Below are 23050 nucleotides of genomic sequence, written 5' to 3' on the forward strand. Positions count from 1 at the left end.
TTCGTACAGCGATTCACTCAAGCCGTTCATGAGGTCCCGTACGTCAATCACGATTTACTGGCAGGAATCATGCAGCAAAACCTTCGTCACCGGAGATTCAAAGAGTCAATAGCGGGAAAACCCCCTAACACTTTGGAAGAATTACTTGAAAGAGCAGAAAAGTACATACGCATCGAAGAAACAGTAGAACCTCGGTATCTTGTAAAGAGAAAGAGTGAAGATGAGAAATTCGGGGTCAAGAAGGAAGAAGGGCAGGTAACTCAGAGCCCTCATCTCCAGCACATCCCGCTGAACTCACACTTGACAGACATACTAGTGGTAGCCGAAAAGCAAGGTCTTTTGCAGCCCCTTCGCCCTATGAAAGAGAACTCGAAAAGACAACAATCTGACAAGTATTGTCGTTTTCACAAGGACAAAGGTCACACCACAGAAGATTGTTTTGTCCTGCGAGCAGAAATAGAGAAACTCATCAAGCGAGGATACTTGGGCGGTTTCGTGGATAAGTCACGAAATCAGCGGGACAGTAAGCGCCCGGAATTCCAGCGCAAGCCCAGCCCTCTCAGAGAAAACAATGACCAAGGGAAACAGCCCGAAAGGATAGAGGAGAACCTCCCTACTGGAGGAATCATCGCAGTAATTTCTGGAGGCCCGGCATGTGGAGGTTCGAATAGGGCGAGAAAAACTTTGATTCGCGCAGCATTGCAAGAACTTCCATCTACAACTAGTGCCAAATCACACACCGTACTCGAGATAGTCCAGTCGAAGGAAGGTATGGTGTTCGGTGACAGTGACCTGGAGTTCCCTCGTGGGGAACACAATGACGCCCTAGTCATCTCCGCCACCATTTCCAATTTCTGGGTGAGAAAGATACTAGTGGATTCAGGAAGTTCGGCAGATATCATTTTTTATAGCGCTTTTGTAAAACTAGGAATCGACAATGCCCTAATAGCCCCAGTAAACACCCCTCTGGTTGGATTTGCGGGGGAGGTAGTTGAGGCATTGGGAGAGGTTGTGCTTCCCCTTTCCTTGGGATCTTACCCGCTAAGGACCACTAAGATGATGAAGTTTCTCGTGGTGAAGTCTCCGTCAGCATACAACATTATTTTGGGGCGTCCTAGCTTAAATTTGTTTCAGGCGATAGGCTCTACGTATCACATGAAACTTAAGTTCCCCACACCCGAAGGAGTAGGGGAGGCCACCGGTGATAGTCGATTGGCGAGAGAATGTCATGCCATCACCTTGAAGGGGACAGCAAGTCACCGAAAGAGGCAAGCTGCCCCAAAGGACTCATCACCCAGAAGTAAGCAGAAGTTGGAGCATCATCCAGGGAACAACGAGATTCATATTGTTGAAAACGAATCAGGAAGAGACGAGAGACTTAAAGCCGCAGAAGTACTGAAAAGTATAGAAGTAATACCAGGAAAGTCCGAGAGCAAGGTCAAGGTTGGAACAGGTCTACCAACTAATTTGGAAGAAGCCCTGACAGCCTTTCTGAGAAATAATGCAGATGTATTTGCCTGGAAGGATGAAGCATTTCCAGGAATACCCCAGGAGTATGCGCTCCACAATCTCAAAGCAGATCCAAAGATAAAACCAATCAAGCAAAAGAAAAGGACGTTCGGTCTCGAGAAGAGCAGACATATCAGTGAAGAAGTAGAGAATCTATTAACAGCCGAGTACATCCACCCCGTCATGTACCCAGAGTGGTTGTCAAATGTCGTACTCGTACCGAAGCCGGGCAACAAATGGCGGTTGTGCATAGATTTCACTGATCTGAATAAAGCATGCCCTAAGGATCCTTTCCCATTGCCAAGGATTGATTCATTGGTAGACTCCACCGCCGGATGCGAAATGCTTAGCTTCTTGGATGCATATCAAGGCTACAATCAAATTCGGCTAGCACCTGAAGATCAGGAAAAGACAAGCTTTGTAACTGATCGAGGAATTTACTGCTTCGAGGTGATGCCGTTTGGGTTAAAGAACGCCGGGGCAACTTACCAGCGGTTGGTAAACAAGATGTTTGAAAAGACAATCGGGCGCAACATGGAAGTGTATATAGACGACATGCTTGTCAAGAGCATACTGGCTTCAACCCACACTGAAGATCTCAAAGAATGCTTTGACATTCTAAGAAAGTATAAAATGAAGTTAAACCCTGAAAAGTGCACATTCGGGGTCGGAGGAGGGAAATTCCTAGGTTATATGGTCTCAGTTAGAGGGATAGAAGCTAATCCTGAGAAGATCAGTGTTGTTTTGAACATGTCTCCTCCGAAGACATTGAAAGGGATACAAGAGTTAACAGGGCGGATCGCCGCCCTTAACAGATTCATCTCTCGGTCGGCGGATAAAGGCCTGCCATTCTTTAAAGTGCTTAGACAAGGAAGTAGATTCAAATGGACAGACGAGTGTCAACAAGCCTTCAGCAGCTTGAAGAAATACTTGACCACGTCACCCTTACTTGTAAAACCATGCGAAGGGGATACGTTGTTCCTTTATCTAGCAGTCTCGGCTGAAGCAATCAGCGTAGTGCTAACCTTAGAAGAAGGGCGCGAGCATAAGCCAGTATATTACGTGAGCAAAACATTGCAGGGTGCAGAATTTCGGTACACCAATATCGAAAAACTAGCCCTGGCGCTGGTCACTGCAGGAAGGAAACTACGTCCTTACCTCCAATCGCATCAGGTGGTAGTGTTGACCAACCATCCCTTGAAAAAGGTACTATCCAGCCCTGAGGCATCTGGTCGGATGGTCAAATGGGCGGTGGAGTTGAGCGAGTACGGCTTGGTGTATCAACCGCGCCCAGCGGTAAAGGCCCAGGTTCTGGCAGATTTCATAGTAGAGATGGAGATAGTGGAGGCAGAATGTTCCAGCCCGACTTGGACACTGTTTGTTGATGGATCTTCCACTGCATCAGGAAGTGGAGCCGGGATATTGTTAGAAAATCCTCAAGGAGACAAGTTTCAGTATTCCATAAGGCTTCAGTTTTCGGCATCAAATAACGAAGCAGAGTACGAGGCTATTATATTAGGATTAAAGCTAGCCTTAGCCGCAGGATCAAAGAGGTTGATAGCGCACAGTGACTCCCAGCTTGTGGTTAACCAACTTCAAGGGACTTATGGGGCTAAGGAGGAGAAGATGGCCAGGTATGTGCTCCGGGTTAATGAGCTGCTCTCGCGTCTAGAGAACTATGAGATAAAGCATATACCCAGGGCCCAGAATGAAGTAGCAGATAGGTTAGCCAAGATGGCAAGTTCAGTGACAAATATTGACAGTAGAAGGGTCACTTTTCTAGCCGTTACTAAGGAAGAGGCGGAGGGACCAACTCTTGACATTCTGTGCGCAGGAGAGGGTGAACCGAGATGGAAAGATGAAATCATCAGTTTCCTGGTACAAGGAAGCCTACCACAAGATCCGTCTACAGCCCGAAAGCTTCGGATCAGAGCCGCTCGATTTACAATAATAGATAATGAGTTGTACAAAAGGGGCTACTCCTTACCGTACTTAAAGTGTCTTGCTCCCAGTAATGCTAACTACGTACTTCGAGAGATTCACGAAGGAATTTGTGGAAATCATTTAGGAGGAAGGGCATTGGCCTGTAAAGCTCTGCGACAAGGGTATTTTTGGCCCACAATGAGGCGTGACGCAGAAAAGTTGGTAAGACACTGTCGTGCATGCCAAGAGCACGCGAATATCAATCATCAGCCAGCCACACTCTTGCAACCCTTAGAAAGCCCTTTGCCTTTTGCACAATGGGGAATGGATATCGTGGGACCATTTCCCATAGCTTCTGGGCAGAGAAAGTTCCTTCTTGTGGCCATCGATTACTTCACGAAGTGGGTAGAAGCTGAGCCTTTAGCTAAGATAGCTGAAAAAGACATAATAAACTTTGTGTGGAAGAATATAATATGTAGGTTTGGAATACCACGAGCCTTCGTCTCAGATAACGGAGCACAGTTCTCAGGCTCCAAATTAAGAAAGTGGTGTGAGGGGTTTTCCATCAAGCAATTCTTCACTTCCGTAGGAAACCCCCAGGCGAATGGACAGACGGAAGTTACAAATCATACTATCTTGCAGCACCTCAAAACCCGATTAGGAGCAGCCAAAGGTAAATGGGTGGATGAACTGCCGAGTGCCCTCTGGGCTTATAGGACTACGTCACGCACCTCTACCGGAGAATCACCCTTCAACTTGGTTTATGGGGCAGAAGCAGTGGCTCCCGCAGAAATTGGAGAACCTTCCATGAGAGTCCAGAATTATGCTCTAGCGGATAATGAGAAAGCGATGATGTTATCTTTGGACCTCAGAGACGAACTTAGGGAAGAGGCATCACTCCGTGCAGAAAGGTACAGAGCGCAAATGGCCAGAGCATACAATAACAAGGTTAAGCATAGGTCATTTCAAGTAGGGGACTTAGTCTTGAGGAGGGCAGAAATCTTGCGGCAGGTAGGTAAACTCGATCCAAAATGGGAAGGCCCGTACAAAGTAACCGAGATAATCAAAGGAGGAGCATATCGTCTTCAGCAACCAGATGGGAAGACCTTACCAAGAACATGGAACATTGCGAACTTAAAGAAATTTTACGTATAGACTACGTGTTTCTGTTTGTTTTTACTTAAAGAGCAGTCAGTGACAAGATGTTATTACCTGAGTTACGTTTATCAATAAATTTTAAAGTTTTTTCTTGCATTTATCGTCTTTACATTTTACTTAATTAAAGAACAAAAAAAAAAGAGTAACGCGCGCAAAAGCATCGCGAGACCCAAGGTGTCACAGAGAGCCACCCAAGCATAAGAGGCTTGGCCAGCCCAGCGGGAAAGTGCTCAGACACTGTAAGAGGTCACCAAAATAGAGTCCCGGGATACCTACGCTAGGGTAATAACGTCCCGTCGAGACCACAGAGGTTTAAATGTGCCCAAATTCATATTTAATTAAGCAGCAAGCATGAAGTATTACTGAAAGGAAACGAAAATTAATGTCCAGATGACATAGTAATCAAAATAAACTTCGACTAAGCAAAATAGTTGTGCAAAAGTACGATCTTAGAATAAAGCTCCGACAGGTCTAGTGGCAAAGACAAAAATCATCCATCCTCGATAGCTTCGTCAGCAGGGAGCAAGTGCAGCGCACCAATGACCTCGCAGTCAACATCCCCCGCTGGAGGAAATTCTGGCAGAGGGTCAACCTGAGCGGTGTCATCCAACTCTGCCACATGAGGTGAAATCCTCATAATCACCTCCTCAGGAACCAAGCCTGTCAAGCGGAGCTGGAGACGACAGTCTCGCACCACCTCATCACGGAGACCAAAAGCGTGACTATAAACCTCATCAGCATAGGCCGGAGAAGCACGAAAGGCTGCTAGTGCCTTCTCCTCAACACCTGTCACAAAGGACTGCCCCGTCTTAGAAGCCAAGAACATCCCGCCAGTCTTCACCTCGGTATGGTGTTTGTCATAGAGGGAACCAAGCTCTTTACGCAATTCCTCATCATCTCTGGTCTTTTCTTCACATTTCTTTGTCAAGCAAGAAAGATTGTCTTGGAACTTCATGATTTCCGATCGAAGACGTTCATTTTCTTCCTTTAATTGGGAGAGCTCTCGGCGAAATCGAGCCTCCTCAGCTCGACCTCTCTCCTCTCGAGCCTGGTAAGCACAGGCCAGAGACACAGCCTGAAAAGCAAAAGACAATTGGTTACATCACGTAAACGTCCCTACAGAAAAGACACTGAGGGGCGAGGAAAGCACCTGGCAACCTATCAAGGCCAGGGAGTGGGATAGAGCAGCAGGGGGCTGAGGGACCAAATGAGTCATGTCATGATCACATATCATCTCCCTCCCCTTTCTCCATCCCATATCAGGGTCATCTATATCCCAAAAAGACCCCACTTTCTCCTTAGCATTAACTCCTTCCAAGAACAGAGAATTCTTCCGAGAGCCTCGAGAAGACGATATCGGATCTCCCCGACCTTTCTTAAAGTTTGGCGGGGTGGCCACTTCGCCCTTCCTCTTGCCATCGTCATGTCCTCTAGTACACTGGTCCTTTCTTTTATCCACAACAGCTCCAGAAGCATGGCTGTCAGTGGACATAGGATGAGGCCCCTGACGACCTTGAGAACTAGACCCTCCTCCACGACCAGACTGGGAGTGCGACCCCGAAGTAGGGATAGAAGATCGAGGAGCGGGAGGGTAGCGCCGATTATCAACTCTTTTCTTCTCTCCGATAGAAAGAGACCTCTCCATAGTATCTTCTCGAGCTTGAAGGGTGGCCAAGTTCACACGCAACCCTACAAGAAAAATAAGGGACAATAAAGCATCAAAATTTCATAACTCAAACGTAAAAGTTAAAAGTAGTTAATGTCAACGATGTGCAAAAAGACGATTAGAGCAATAAAAAAGATACCGCTGGCCAACAAACTCTTAGGATCGAGTAAATCATCAAAAAACCCCAGGGTTTGACACTGAACTTGCAAATGTCGATGAATTATTCTCATTTTCACAACACTACAACTAGAGCTCCAAGTTGAAGGTACGTCCCACCCGCTATCCTTTACAAAAAGAAAATGGGACCGCCAATCCCCTCGAGTCGAGCGTAGTCTGACCATAAACTTGCAACCAGCACGAGGTTGGAAATAGACGGAATAGTCCGGCCTGAGGCATCGTACTGAGAAAAGAGAATGGAACAGAGAAGTAGTAGCCTGAATTTGAAACTCGGTTGCTCGGTGACAGAATCCCAGGAAATAAGTAAGTGAGTTTGGGGACAATTGACTGAAGCTTACACCTAAGGTTCGAGTCACCTCGACTAGTAAGGAATGAGGAGGGATAGAAAACCCACTATTAAAATGGGCCAAGGTCACGGTGAAATACCCTACGGGTGGGTTGTGGTAAGAATCCCCCAGGCCGGGAGCCTTAAGCTCATAGTCAGATGAAATTTCCAGTTTACCACTCAAACACTTTACATCCTGAGGAGTCAGAAAGCTCCGATCTAGGTCCCCGGGAATAACTTATTGATCAGGACTATCACCAAGCGAGGAACCGTGAAGGCAAGGTAAAGGCACTTGGGCGACGGGAGTGGAACAACTCTCAAGATCATCCATTAAATCGTCATCACCCAAAGAACCCAAGTCACCAAGGAGGATGAGATCACCCAAAGAACCCAAATCGCTCAAGAGGGACGGAATGTCAGAATGGTACGAGTAAGTATTTGAAGCTTCGTCCCGACTAGAATCACTCGGAACAGAAGATTTGTGCATACGACTAGCCATTAATAAGGAATACTCCTTGCCACGCGGCGCACACCCTGCAAGAAGTTTTAAAATTTATCAGCTACCCCGAGAAAAATATCGTCAGACACAACCCAAATCCATCTCCCAAATAATACTAGCCGAATCCCTGGCCCAAAACAACCCAACCCAAATCCATCCCCCAAATAATACTAGCCCAATCCCTGGCCCAAAACAACCCAACCCAAATCCATCCCCCAAATTATACTAGCCCAATCCCTAGCCCAAATCACCCCCAACCCAGATTCAAGCCACAAATACTCCCAGCCCGATCCCTAGCCCAATCCCTAGCCCAAGTCACCCCAACCCAGATTCAATCCACAAATACTACCAGCCCGATCCCTAGCCCAATCCCTAGCCCAAATCACCCCCCCCCCCCCCTCTCCTGCCAATGATCGCAAGTGTAGCCGCAACACTCTCTCTGGCTCTATCTGACCCTTCTCTCAACATTGTCGTCAACCTTTTCACCAAGTTTCCCCGTAAGCCGCGGCCACCACCTCCAGCACAACCACCACCACCGTAGTAATAAGTAGGGAATGGAGGCTCGGCTTCCATGGATGCAGAGCCACTGTTGATCACCATCTTCCATTTTCTTGAAAACAAACTGCCCCATCTTCCTCCTCCTAAAAGAGCCTCGCTATCATCGCCCGCTTGACTGCCGTACAATCTGTGGACAGCCATTAATCTATCTTCTTCCTCTTCTGTGAACACCAACAAAGAGCAAGGAAATGGGCGTAACAAACCACCATTTTCGGAGAACTTAAGCGGCTTACAGGTCACGAGAAGTTCGGACCGAAGCATCGTGGACGAAGTAGTGCTGGGGTGTCTCAGAAAATTACAGAAATAAAACAAATAGGAGCAAGGAGAGAAACGATGGTCATGGAGCACAAATTCATAAAGTAAAAAGCATTGGAATAATATATATAGTATATAATATAAAAAACAACAATAATGACTCCTAAAGGAAGAAAGCAGAGCAAAGAACGTACCTGACATGGCGGCTGGATATTTGGAAAAGGATGAGGCGTGTGGGCCCCTTTTATAGAGAGGAAGGATTTAACCTAGTTGCAGGGTTAGAATAGAGAATAGAATAAGGGTGTTGCTAAGTTATTGTATTTTATTTTATTAGGGGTGTAGGAGGAAGTTTTTTCTTCTTATAAATTATTACTCTCGATCACCTTCAATAAAGTGTAGGTGTTCCAGAGTGGGGGGCTTATGATGGGTATTAATCTAGAAGATGATGTATTTTTGTAAGTTAGGCATGATTAATGTGGTAAAGATTGTATTGGGCCATTGATTGAGGGTTAGGCCCAATGGAGAGCCCAAGATGGTCAAAGCCCATGGTTCATCAAGGAAGCCTATGAATAGGAGCTATCTCACCATTTTAAAGGGATTTGATCTCATTATATGCTCCAAAAAGCCTCTAGCTTTTGAGAGTACATATCTTGGGGTGTTTGCTAACTTGAGTACTGGAGGATCTTTTACTGCTGTGGACATTGGAGTACTGGTTATTCTCTCATAACAACGTGTCCACCTGGGTAGACTGTTCATCTGAATTTCGTACCGCATCATTGAGTATGAATTATTTTAACGTATAGTATAAAATAAGGAGAATGAATAATTTTAAGTTTTATATACTTGGGAGAAATTTGAGACAATGTAATAATTGGACTCAAGAGCTTAACGGTGTGTTTGGCAACCAGGATTTGAGAGGATTTTGTGGGATTTGGAATTGGATTTGGAAATTCAAACATTTGAAATTCCATTTCGTGTTTGGTTTAAAATTTAAAAATGGTATTTACGAATTCATTTCTTGTTTGAAGAAAAAAGGATTCAAATTTGGAATTTTAAAATCTTACTAAACTATCCTTAGAAATCATATAAACATAAGTAACTAAAAAAAGTTTAGAAATTAATAATTCTTCTCTATTATTTGTATTTGTAAATTCAAAAATTAATTATCATTTATTAATCATATTGCACATAAAATAATAATTAAAAAATCATCAAACAACTTCAAACTTTAACATGAAATTAATTATTAAACGTAAAAAAGGCTTTAATAATTACTATAATTTTTATTATATTAATCAGTAAATAACACAAGAAATTTATAAAATTTAAAGAAATCTTTCAACTTCAAAAAAAAGTTAAAAGGGAAAAAAAGTCTAATCATTTAGAAACTTTTGGTGGAGAATGATGTGTTGGATAAAAAAGTAATTTTATGTTTTTAAAATCCAAATCCCACCAAATCTTATCAAATTTGATGGGATTTAGATATACTTGTTGAAATCCCATGAAATCCTACGAAATCCTAAGCAAATCCGAATCCTTTTTTTTTACATCTTGCCAAACAGTAAAAATAGGATTTTGAAATCCAAATCCCATGAAATCCTCCCAAATCCTGGTTGTCAAACAAACAAAAACATTAATAACAACAAAAATAATATTTCAAATTGCAAAAATATTCTGAACATAATACACACTAAATAAATTATAAAAAGAATAATTTACAATTCCAATCATAAATTCAATGTTTAACATAATAATGCATCAATAATAAGATTAATATTCAGATACTCATTTAACTTAATTCATAATAATACATACCACAACTTGAAGTTTTTTATTTGCAAAAACTCAATAATAATAAAAAAGAAATTAACAGTTTCTACCGTTGCTGAAAATTAAATGTGATCCTCATTAAATTAAAAAAAAAAAACTAGAGAGAGTTTTGGAAATGTGAAAAATAAGTTATCTCCCATTCAATTCATAGCTGCCCGAATTTTGAAAATACAAAATTTGATTTGTCCCGCTCTACATCAAGGCGGGACAGTTAAATTATTCAAAGTCGTTTTTCTTAAAACAAAATAATTTAGTCTTCAAATTTCTATTTTTTTCAAAAAATATTTAAAAAGACACGCAATGAACCGCGCGTATGAGTTGGGTTTGGACATACTAAATGGGTCATGGGGCGGGTCTCGTGTCCAATTTTTCAGACCCGTCCGGATATAGGGCGGGGCATGAGTCCTATAATACCCGCCCCATATATGTAGTTATAAATATTCTATGGTTTTAATTTTATTAATTTTTATATTTTTAGTAGCTCACATCATTCATAACGGTTTTAACTATTCATAAGTCAACTGTTGCATTTGAATTTGCTTTTAGTAATAATGGAAGAATAGTTGGTCATCATCGTAGTAGACTTAGTCCAACGACTTTGGAGGCATTGACGTGCTCACGAAGATGGTTGTGCGGTGAGGTGAAAGGTAAATAAATCACAATTTTATTTTGTTATTGTACTTTCATTTTAATTTTATTATTGTACTCTCTCCCTTTAAATTACATTTTTTTATAGTTTTAAATTACAGTTTTCTTTTTTCAATGATCTCTTTAATTTTGTAGTTAATTCTTCAAGTAGTTTACCATTGTGTCTCACCATTCTTAATGAAGAGGAAGATAATCCAGAAGAATGTATCTGAAATATTGCATACTCGCTGATTTTATGTTTATCTGTTTAATAAATTATTAGCTCTCCAAAAAAATCTTGGAGAGCTAGTAATTTTATGAATTTCCCAGAAGTGGTAATTTAACTACATTTCAATTTTGTTCTTAATAAGAGAACTCCGTCTAATAGAATAAATAAAAAAAAAAGTTACTAGCTCTCAATTCTTAAGTGATGTTATTAACTGCATTTCAATTTTGTTCTTATTGTTTATTATTATTAAGTGTGGTCGAAGACATGAATTAATTTATATTGTGTTGTATTTAGAGGCTTGTCTGTTTCATAATTCAGTCATGTAAGAAGAAAGGTTACTGTTTTTGTTTTAAAAAAATTCGGGTCTCACGAATCTACCCGGTCTCGTTTCGTATTTGACGTGGGGCGGGTTTGAAGAATATTTAACCAGGGTGAGGCGGGTAATGAGTCAAAGTTTTCTTCATTGGACAGGTCTTGGGTTTAGCCATATTTGCCTCATTGACATCTCTAGGTGTGATACCGTAAAAAAAATCCACTGTAATTTCCTTATTTTAAAAAATTGGATTTGTTATTTATAATAAAAAGTGATAAAAAAAAAAAAAAAAAGAACCTGAGATGTGGGATCATATTTAAAAGAAAAATCCAACTAAAACATTTTGAAGCAAGAAAATTAATTTTTATTATATTTAACTACGCAATAAAATATTGTTCTTACCAATAACTTTGACGTAATAATAATTTTAGGAATAACATTTGTTTGATTTTTTTTATAAATTAAGATGAAGAGTAGTTTAAAGCGATTCTTAATCAAGACCGATCAGTTGAGCAATTTAAAATTTGTCTAAGTGAGAAACTTGTTCATGTAGATGTAGTGCATATGTTAAACTGATGAATGTTAAAATAATTAAGGACTGGTAATTGTCAAAACATATGTAATAAATGTAATGTAAGACAAATATCATGAACTATATCATGTGCAAATAAGTAAAATTGATCAAGTAAGAACGTATGGTTTGTTTACAAAAGTTCGAAGGCAAATACTTTTACATCTCTACTTATTTCAAGAATAAAAAAATTATACTAGAAAACTTTGGTATATGAAATCATGTTATACAATCACATTCAATTATCATTACATTGTCAGTTGAAACTCCTGATACACACACTCGATCAGTTTGACAGTCATCTGATTTATCACGCAATAGACAAACGACAAGCCTCCTGCTTATCCTAACGCTTCTACAACAGTTCCATCTTTTATATATAGATTGTACTGATAAGAAGATTGAGATGTAGTGCAACAATGAATGTTGCAAGCTGAGCACTAACAATCCATGAAGATATGATGTAAACAAGTATGGGTCACTGTGATACTCAAACAACTCCTTAAATGAGTTGATAAACAGTTAAGTGTGAGCAATGGAAAATTCATGTTAACTTGTTGCCGTGAAATGTCCGTCCACGATGTTTGAGAGCTTTTTTACATCTTTTATTGATGTTGATTCATTTTACATGAACTCTCATACATTTTTTCAACAATTTCTTTTTTTTTATGCCAAAGTTACAACGGCCATTAGAACTGTCAAAATGGGTCGTCTCGCCCTGACTTAGCCCTCCACCAAACGGGTTCAACCCAAACTGCTCGGGTTGCGGTTTTTTGTTTACAGCAGGTTGGGTCGAGCGAATAAGTCGAACCAAATTGACGGGTCTAATGGTCATATTTGAATTTTCAACACTTTCATGCTATTGTCCGAAAACTGCCATGTCCTTGTCACGAGTGTGTGTGACCCTAATAAATACTTTTGCGATTTCTTGTCGACAACCAGAAAGTTAACTTCATCGTTTCCGAATTTGAGTAGATATGCTTGAACCTGATCTTTCTAAACTGATTCTTTATTTACACAAAAACAGAACATCCTCTCATCTTAACTGACATTTTAACCTCTTCAAAAAAAAAAAAATTAAATTAAAAAGAATCAGATCACGGACCACTTTGTGCTTAAAAATGGCATTCAACTTCCTTCACAAAAGGATCAGTCTCCATGTTCCGTTGTTCCCACAAAGCACAATGGATTGATTTGCAAATAACATAAAATTTCAAAGATTGCCACGTAGAACTGTCACTAAAGGTGCAAAAATGAGTAACAAACTACAAAAATTCAAACAAGGAAGAATACAAAATTCTAATGGAAATACAAGTTTTGTCGAATAAAATATTTACCTAGTGTAAAGATTGTTCTGTACATTACATGGAAAGTGGAAAAACTCAGCCAATCACCCTCTCAAAAAGAAAATTCACAGCATAAAATGAAATGGGAAGAAAATATTTGCAGCATGTTAGTAAAAATGGTGAAAAATATGGTCAAGTTGCTCAATGAGCTGACTTCCTACTGGACCATATACATTAATGACGGGGGATCTTGGATGACTTTAAAACGTTACTCCTCGTCGGAGAGGCAAATGATGTCTGTGCTACAGCAGAGGAGGCCGGATTTCCTCGTCGGAGAGGCAAATTATGTCTCTGTCTACAACAGAGGACGCCGGATTACCCTGTATATTACCTAGAGTAACGAGGTTTGAAGGTTCTAAGGAACGAACCTTTGGATCAACATCAGCTAAAGGTGGCAAATTGTGATTCATGAGTACATGGCGATTCATGTCCCTTAGCAGATCTATAGGAGATTGAGACTGGTTAAGATGGAATTGTTGTCGACTTCGAGGCTCGGGAGCGTTTTGAGAGACATGATTTGGCATCGTCTGAGGTAGTCGAGGTGAGCGTGGTGCTGGTCGAGTTGTCGCTACAAGCTGGGGAGGAAATATTGGCTGATGATGCCGTTGAGGTATTGCCGAAAAACTGGAGGGAGCCATAGATGGTGCTGCAGCAAGTCGAAAAGGTTGAAGGTGTGGAGCCCTCGAACGGATCTCTGCAATGCCGGGATATGCAGCAGGAGTGTGGGAAGCTATCACTAGGGGTCTGGCTAAAGTGCCTGATAAGACAGACCCTACTCGTTGTATGGCTTGTATGGGTGGTGAAGCTGTAGCACTTTGAATAGCAACAGGGGAAGATCTCACAGGAGGAAGCATATGTAGCTGGTTCTGGGCTTCTGCAGATGGAGCCAAGGTCTGCTGACTGGAAGGAGGTCGACTTGCTGATGCCAAAGGGGAAATTCTCATCGAAGGTGGCAGCGACGGCTGATGCAGGTGCTGCTCGAAACTAGATGTAAAAACTGCAGCGAGATCAAACACCATTTCAGCACTAAATACCCAGCCACAAGTAACTCAAATATGACTACAGAAAAAAATTCACGTGTTCACAGAGAAAAGCATATTTTGCCTACTCTCTAAAGAACCAAAGCTTTACGCTCCATACTATTCAATTTCCATAAAAAAATATAAATTACATCAGTTTGAAGCTAACCTTAACAACATAACAAAACTTTGAGAAGGTTACAAATTAAGTTGGTGCACAGACAAGCTTTTGAGTCCCACAGATTTCAAGTCTCAAGATGCATTGAATCAAATCAAAAGCGAGTTTCAGGCAATAAAAGACCATAGTGATGGAACAATACAATTCAAGTTGTGAACAGTATTCTACAAACTCAGATATCATTTAATTTGCAGTTAGATCATTTTTTGGTACCAATTAATTATCTTAACTTCATCCCTCAATCCTTTCCTCGATAAAGGAAAAAGGAGAAAATACTTACAAATGACGCACATTGTTAATCGGGAAAAAAAAGAGAGATCACACCTCCAAAATGGAATTGTAGATAATTTACATACCTTGCTGTAATTGCAGGGGTTTAAACTGGAACTTAGATCTGAGAGTCTCAGCCAATTTAGAATTCATGAGAACTAAATTCTTACTCTTCTCAAGTTCATTCTTTTTCAATCTGAAATTCGCCTTGACATCCTGAAGCTTCTCATCATATTTAGTACGTATTTGGTTAATAATTTCTCGGATCTCCTTCTCACAGGCAGATTTAAGTTGTGATACCTGTTTCAAGAAAGAGTTGCATTACTTCCAAGGCACACACAACATAAGGAACTAGGAATACAATCAATCAAGAAACAATTAAGACGGACCGCATCTTCGTATATCTTTTCCAACCGTTCAGCTTCTTTTGACAATTTTTCTAATTCATTTTGAAGTGGTTCAGCAACCAAGGACGGAGTTGAATTCCAAGAGGTGACTGTATGAGTGGGATGAACAAGAAGGTGGCTGGGACCACGAAGATGGCGAGCATCTATTCCCAATTGTGGAACAGATTGATTTGGAAGTTCAGTAGTGCTTACTTCTTGAGCCATAACTCTGTTGTCTGGGGAATGAACAAACACCTCAACACTTGGTTCACGAGAAATTCTACTTTCTTGTCCCATATACAGGTGATTGTGATGCAAATTTTCGCTACTTTGAGAAACAAATTCACGAGAAAACTCCTCAGTTTCCCCAGCCTCAATAGTTTGACAGAAATTTGTTACTTGACCCCCATTTTGATGATCAATTCCATTGGACGAAGACTGATTGCAGGTGAGAGATGCATCAACTGACAAATGATGTGGCTGCTCATAGTTCCCAGTTACTGATACTGCATGGTTTGACTGAACAAGGGTCACAGCACCATTCGCAACTTCGGTCTGAGAAGTATTTTTAATTTCTACAGCAGGTGTGTCTAGTTTTTCCAGTTCAGTAGATGCCACTTGGTGAATTTCATTTTGCAACTCCCGGACACAAGTTGACAACGTAATTTCTGTGTCATTATTTATGGGCCCATGAAAATGATCAGCATCTATTCCCAATTGTGGAGATGACTGATTTGGCAGTTCAGTTGTGCTTGCTACTTCAGACATAACTGTGTTGTCTGGGGAACGAACAAACTCAACAATTTGTTCATGAGAAATTCTACTTGCTTGTCCTAGATCCAGGTGATTGTTATGGGAAATAAATGCATGAGAAAGTCTTCCCTTTCTCCAGCCAAAACAGTTGGAGAAAGGTTGGTTCCTTGATCCCTGTTTTGATGTTCCATTTCATGGGGCTGATATTGAATGCATACAAGAGGTGCATCAGCTGACAAATGATTCAGCTGCTCGCCGTTCCCAGTTACTGGAACTGCATGATTCAACTGAACAAGGGTCACAGCATCACTAAGTTCCGTGGTTGCAACTTCAAGTTGAGAAGTATTTTGAATTTCTGCAGCTGGTGTGTCTCGATCTTCCAGTTCAGCAGATGCCACTTGGTGAATTTCGTTATGGGACACCTGAACACAAATCAAACCTAGTTATTTCTGTGTCAACACTGCCAAATCCTTTATGACATTCACAGTTTCCAACATTTATTTAAGAAAAGCAAAGGAAATCCCTTCCAAACGAATCTGGAATACATCATCAAAATAAGATCTTAAAATTATTGGTCAGAATTATAAGGTAGCTATAATATTCTATAAGTTTTGTTGAATTCTCTCATCTCCATGACACAGGTCACCGAAGGCTTACACACACCTAGAGCAAATAACTTGGGAAGATAGAACTTGGAAGAAAATTAGACTTCATTAAAGAAAAATGTACATACATGCTGTTTCAACAAGCCACAACGATCTGGGAAAGCTAGCATTTCCTCTGGATGTACCAATGGTTGTCCTGGGAGAGGTAAACTACCATTGCTAGACTGACAAGGTTCACTTCTATGATTCACCTCAGTGTTAGGCAAACCAATTGAATCCCCTATATTAGACGTTTTATTCGATTCCACGGGATCACCATGCAATACAATATCATTAGAAACAGGTCTGGTCAACTCTGTTGGACCCTCTTGATACATCTCCACAGGTCGAATTTCATCAGTAATTTGTTCTCCACAGGCAGGGAGATTTGCAGCGCCAATGTCCTCGGTAGTATTACACGACTGAAATAATTGATTAAGCTGCCCAACCAGAGTCTCTGACGGTCTCTCTAAGGACATCAACACAACTTCATTAGGAGAACTAAATGTTTCCATATAACTCATGGTCTCTGCCAGACCACTGTCTGTTGTCTCAGCTAGTACACTAATAGCTGCATCAGATGGCGCCACGTCGTTCCCCTGAGGACACAAATTTATATTTGGATTTGGATCCTCTGCATGTTCCTGAAACATGGTAACTACATTCTCGGTAACTACATTCTCCAGGCCAATGTGTGTACCTGACCCAGTGCATTCAGGACCATTCTCAGATTGAAAACCAAATGGCTGTGGCCCATTCACCGTGCCGAGCATGCTGGCGCAGGCTACTGCTTCAGCCAACCAGTCAGATGCCTTTTCACAAGCCTCACTTCGAGCAGCTAATTGCTTTTCCTTGAGAGAATTAAGCTGCATGTCCTTTAGGAGATTGTGTTCTTCCATTTTCTTCGCAAATTTATCATCCAAGATTTTGAGTTTGGAAGTTTGTACAAAGCCTTGACCATATATAAAACACGTAACGGCCGACTCCAATTCGTGATCCTTCTCCAATTTTACCTTTTCCTCCTCCCAAGTTCTCAGCAATCCCTGTAATTCCTCCTCCTGTTTTCGAACAAGTTTCTTCATTCGTTTCTCACATTTTTTCTGTATCTTATCACGTATTTCACTTTCAGAAGCTTTTACATTCATACCCGATTTCTGCTTTAAAATGATTTTGAAATTTTCTTCAATCTCTACTTTCGCTTTTTTACCATTCGACAACGAAAATAATGGTGTGCTATTGATCATATGAGATGGCTCTTTGCTGCTGTCTTCATCAGTTAACATGCAATCTTTCCCAGAGTCAGAAGCGTTCTCTGAAGACTTCAAAAACATCAACTTCAGAGGTAGCATCTTTGAATAAACGGAGTAGACTTGCTCTTCCGTGCATTGATAATTTAGATGCTTTTTCGCTAAATTAAAATATTCCTTCTTATCAAATTTTTTCTTTGCGATTCGGGTGGCAATCCAGCACTGGTAAAGAAGAAGTATCATCAGACTTGGAGCATGAGTTAACAAAAAGTACAGCGTGCTTGAGCAAGGAACCACACAGAAATTTATGGACAACCATATATTTAGCAAACCAATAGAAAATTGAAGAAAGCGAAGAATATTGAGCTAAAACACTCTCATATGTCAAACTGCATGAGCACAACAAGAAATGATAACAAAAACTAAAATAGGACAAAGATATAGTGACAAAGTCTCCCAACTAATTGAAAATATCAAGTCTAGGGTACGATTCCATCATCCATTGAATTTTTAACAAGAGACAATGTAAAGGAAGTTGACGCACAAAAGGCATAAATTTATTTGGTTTCGGTTATACGCGCTAAGATCCCGCTTCCAAATTGTTCCATTGCTTCACTACCAGCTATCTTACCAGTACCCTGATCATTTAACTCATAGACATTCCTTTCAACATGAAAGCAGAAGGTTGATTTCTATTAGACGGATTTCTCTTATTAAGAACAAAATTGAAATGCAGTTAAATTACCACTTCTGGGAAATTCAATGAAATTGATTATTTTGATGATATTGTGCTTATTTAATTCGAAAAAAGAGTAGCGTCAACCTTTCTAAATTTCAATGCTCCTCACTTACGTTTCTGTACAATCCAAATGATAAATTTGAAATAAAAAGTAAATTTGAACAGCAGAAGAGACAACACAAGAACAACGCAAAACAGTTATAACAGTTTGATTTCTAGAATGGAGAAACCACAAAACAATGATAAAAAATCTAATTAAAGATGTGGAATGTTTTGAAAGTGGAATTCCAATCTATCAGGCAAGGAATACAATAACTCTTGTTTGAGAGTTGAGACAACATGATTTCAGAATATTCCACACCTTTACAGAATTCCAGCGACAGAAAATCAATGAAGTTGTTAACAACAAATCCCTAGAGAAATAGGTAAAAGCCAAAGAAGTTGGCATGAAGTTGTTAACAACAAATACCAAGAGAAATAGGTAAAAGAAACTAACCCCAATGTTCTAAGAAAAAAATTACATGTAGAGTTAACCTCTTTAAAGTAAATCACATTCATATCTCATGGCTCCACAAATCTTCCACTGGATTTATATGAATAATAAAACATAAAAACACACTGACCACAGATAACTGGAAAGCATGCATGATTGCAGGTGCGTCACTACTGAGATCATGATTTTGAATGACATACTCCAGAAATTCTCCCACTCTATGTGTGACATCCTCCTGCATTATGATGCCAGGTAATTGTAGTGGTTATACATGTTGATCTAATCAATTCACAAGGAAAACAAAACTGGATCTTTGCAAGTTATTACAGACAATACAAAGCCCATTAAACTCCAGACAATAGAAAGCCCATTAAGCTCCAAGAACTTGACAAGAAAGGGAGATTTTCTATCCATTTCGGTGATTAGCAAATAAACTATTCTTCCACAAGTTGAAAGAACAAGCAAAAATATGTCATATAATTGACAGAAAAGAATAGATTAAGTCCACCACAAAATCCGATAGTTAAAAACATTATCTTCAACATCATTTCTACTTAAAGAGGACTTAAAGCAATGTCAAAAATACTCTTCGGAGAGGAGACTCATTTGAATGTGGACAGTGGCCAGCAGCCAGAAACCAACTTCTTTAAGTGGTTCATCATCATTAACTTGCTCCTAGAGTTTCAAATAGATAAATATTATCTCTAGATGAAATTAAAATCAATCTGGTTTTACAAAAGAAAACTATCATCAACCTATTTTGAGTCACATTTGGAACAAGCTTTATCCTTCAAATACCTTCCCTATGACAAAAACGTGAAACCAATTCTTTAGAAAGCAAACACGTGTAATTTAGGTAACATGTATTTGGACTTAATTAGCCAATAAGTCCTTGCTTCTTTATGCCCATTTAGTGTTCTAAATGGTGGTCAAGGCGTCCGCCTAGGCGGCCCTCGACCGCCCTGTCTACCCATGAGGTAGTTGTTTTAGGCGGTCCAAGTTATACGGCGGGGGGCAGGCGGTTGAGGGCGGTGAGCAGGCGGGCCAGTCAACATTTTTAAGTTGTAATCAACAAATTTTAAAAACTTGGTCAAAGTCAACTAATATTAAAACTCAAAATCCTAGTTATTTTAATCACATCTCACTTTCTTTTTTTAATTCTGGTTCTCACTTTTTCTTACTATCAACCACTAAGCCCACCACACAAACTGGCCGCCGCCGCCGTCACTAGCAGCAAGAAGCTTTAGGTTAGGCATTTTATATTTATTATTTAACATATTTTTTATAATATTTTAGATTTTGTGATTTCAAAAATCAAAATTTTTTTTCCCTATTATTATTGATTTATTGCTGAAGATAAATGGCGAAAAACTATAAAAAACCGGAGCTGAAATTTAAGCCAAAATCTAATGATATTGTTTGAGAATATGGGGTGTTGTATAATAAAGAGAAAAGGGATTGGATCACGTGCAAGTTGTGTAAGAGGCTCATTAAAAGAAGAGTTAATAGGATGAAACATCATATTGCGGCATTGTAGAACAAGTTGATGCATGTCTTAAAGCATCCGATGAGGAGTTTATTATATATTTGCACATTATCTAGATGATATTATATTTATGAAGCTTCTTTATTTTTTAAACATTATTTAATTACACATCTTCCATAAAAAATGATGACTGTTTGTGATTATATAGCATGATTATATATGATTATCTATAAAAAAAAAGTTATTTAAAAAATTCAACCGCCTAAGTACTGCCGTGATTATATTGCATCATTATAAATGATTATCTATACAAAAATTACTTAAAAAATTCAACTGCTTAGGCATTGTCTGGGCATCGCCTAGGCGGCCGAGGCGATAGGTTGTCACCGCTCGCCCCGCCACCGCCTCCCGCCATTTGCAACATTGTGCCTGTTACATGTATTTAAATGATATTTACGTAAAAAGCAAAAAAATGTGATATCTAAATCACATTAAATCGACTATATTAGTTTGACATATCGGTACCAAATGTCGAGTAACCCGTCACCTATTGACTCTTTAAACTGAAGCATTATCTAAATAATGTAGAACCATCCATAATACACTCTCAAGGAAAAAAAATGCCTTTATACCTTTTAAGCATCGAGGGAAAGAGATCCAAAGTTTTCAAACAAATAAACCACTATTAAAGTGCTAGGTTTTCTGTCCCACACATGGTTGGTAAATATTTGCAAGACTCGGCAACCAAGAAGACAAGACAACTGTAAGAGTATGTGGCAACTAAATAAAACTGCAAGTCACAAACACCATCTGCTCAGGAAATATTGCTATGTGGTTGAGTGATGCTTCTAACATTATCACCTGCACTCAGGAGGGAGAAGAAGGAAAAAATTGAAAATTTACCGAAAGTTTAAGAATTTGGCAAAGCCTCCCCAATTCTACTTGCAGAAAATTATGTTTGCTGTTCTGCTCAGAGAGCAACGAAAATCTTTCCTCCAATCCGCCGGTGCCAACTTCAGCACCAAAAGATTTCCGTCCAGACATGGAATTTGGATCATTGTCTGTAGAGACACCGTCCATTTGCAAGGACTCAGCGAGATTAGTAGCTGTGATTGTGGAATGCCCTGCGTTATATCACCAAACATATTTTCAGTTACTTGGGTACAAGTATCAGGATAGCAATATATTATTTCAAGGGACATCACCAAGTGAGCGAGGATCGCAATGACGATATAAAAGTGGAAGAAATCATAGGGTGACATAAGTTGAATTTCAGGATATACATTACCTTCCTTTGAAGCAGTACCTTGAGTCCCTTGAAGCTCAGTTAACTCACCAATTGCTGGATCCACACGCTGTGGTCCTACCATGCAATCAGCACTTCCTGAAGTACTCGGATTCTCAGTGATTGAACAACCTGTAGGCAACCTTTCAGAATCATCAAAGCATTTTCTGGTACTTGAATCAGTTTTATTATCAATTAAACAATCAGCACCAATTGCTGGATCCACGTGCTGCGGTCCTACCATGCAATCCGCACTTCCGGAAGTACTCGTATTCTCAGTGATTGAACAACCTGTAGGCAACCTTTCAGAATCATCAAAGCTTTTTCTGGTACTTGAATCAGTCTTAGCATCAATTAAACTATCTGCACCGAGAGGCTTCAGAGACTCAGCAACAACATCATCAATGTAATCAGAATTTACAGTCACATTATTCCCTAATATCTCTGAATCATTTCTTCTCGAGTTACCAATGGACTTCTGAAGATTGCCACCAGATTCTTTATCAATGCTCAACTGTCTCGAATTTTCCTTTAACCTTTTAGAGCACTCATCACTAACATCCTCTCCTTCTCCGATTGGCTTAGAGCTGATTACTCTGTCATTACCATTGCATATGTGAGACATGTTATCCGGTCCTTCCAGCTTCCCATGGATATCTAGTGTAATGTCAGCAACAGTCACATAAATCTAATTATTACTATTTTTTTGAGAGACATAAATCTAATTATCGGTCACTTCACAAAGTTTAAAATAAAAACCACGAGCAATTCCCCAGTCAACAAATAAAAAAAAAATTCACCACCAGGCCAAAAACCAGATATTGTTTAAAGAATAAAAAAACAAGAATGCAACTGAAGTAATCCCGTTGAGTGGAGGAAATCGTTATTATACCAGGTAAATCTCCGTTTATACGCTGTCGTTTGAAAAGAGCCTTGAAAGCACGGGCATCCAGTTTCTTTCTTTTCTGTCCAACAGATATCTGGTAAAGTTCAGCTTTCTTTGATCCCATCATCAAAATCTTCCTTTTCTACTCTATAAATCAGACGAACAAAATCCCTTCACAGATTGGTTTGAACTTGTCATACGTTTCCCAGTTATACTGTTTCTCAAGTTCATATAACGAAGAACATACAGGAACCCACTTGCCCATTATAATCAAAGAACCCATCACTCTCGTATTTGTTGATACAAAAACAGTAAAATACGAAACATGAAACTGAGAATATCACATAAATAAGAATCAGTAGCCGCAAAACACGCGCGCGCAGTCACAGATACACAAATTAAGGCACACAGAGAGTAATGCAAACTAGAAATACACAAATTAAGGCACACAGAGAGTAATGCAAACTAGAAGCGGAAACCCTAGGATCCAGGTCGGAGAAGTAAATTCGATTTTTGCAGAGATATTACCATATAATTGGACGTTCAAATACAAATCTGATAACTGAATCGATTCAGAGGCCCACACCGGTCAATCTCCACGCGTTTCATATTATTAATTTAATTTAATTGATTTGATTTATAAATATTAGTGTTGAAAAATAATATTTAAAATATGTA

At 39.7% G+C, this 23050-nt stretch overlaps 3 protein-coding genes across 3 annotated transcripts; all 3 read right to left on the reverse strand.

Moving 5' to 3' along the window:
* Positions 1-5056: 5056 nt before the first annotated feature.
* Positions 5057-8346, reverse strand: LOC140824693 (uncharacterized). The gene is made up of 3 exons (XM_073186238.1): positions 8265-8346; positions 5741-6279; positions 5057-5665 (listed from the first exon to the last, which is right to left on the reverse strand). Exons 1-3 carry the CDS (start codon positions 8269-8271, stop codon positions 5081-5083), a joined length of 1131 nt encoding a protein of 376 aa, XP_073042339.1. The 5' UTR covers positions 8272-8346; the 3' UTR covers positions 5057-5080.
* A 4338-nt stretch (positions 8347-12684) lies between these two features.
* LOC140823147 (uncharacterized) lies at positions 12685-15607 on the reverse strand. The gene is made up of 3 exons (XM_073184327.1): positions 14843-15607; positions 14540-14753; positions 12685-13983 (listed from the first exon to the last, which is right to left on the reverse strand). The coding sequence occupies exons 1-3, from the start codon at positions 15605-15607 to the stop codon at positions 13229-13231; spliced, it is 1734 nt and encodes a 577-aa protein (XP_073040428.1). The 3' UTR covers positions 12685-13228.
* A 65-nt stretch (positions 15608-15672) lies between these two features.
* On the reverse strand, positions 15673-22810 carry LOC140823146 (uncharacterized). The gene is made up of 6 exons (XM_073184326.1): positions 22379-22810; positions 21490-22143; positions 21105-21325; positions 18846-18950; positions 16326-17705; positions 15673-16014 (listed from the first exon to the last, which is right to left on the reverse strand). Exons 1-6 carry the CDS (start codon positions 22497-22499, stop codon positions 15673-15675), a joined length of 2823 nt encoding a protein of 940 aa, XP_073040427.1. The 5' UTR covers positions 22500-22810.
* Between the last annotated feature and the right edge of the window lie 240 nt (positions 22811-23050).

This window comes from Primulina eburnea, chromosome 2 (genome assembly GCF_022965805.1).
Source record: "Primulina eburnea isolate SZY01 chromosome 2, ASM2296580v1, whole genome shotgun sequence".
NCBI lineage: Eukaryota > Viridiplantae > Streptophyta > Magnoliopsida > Lamiales > Gesneriaceae > Primulina > Primulina eburnea.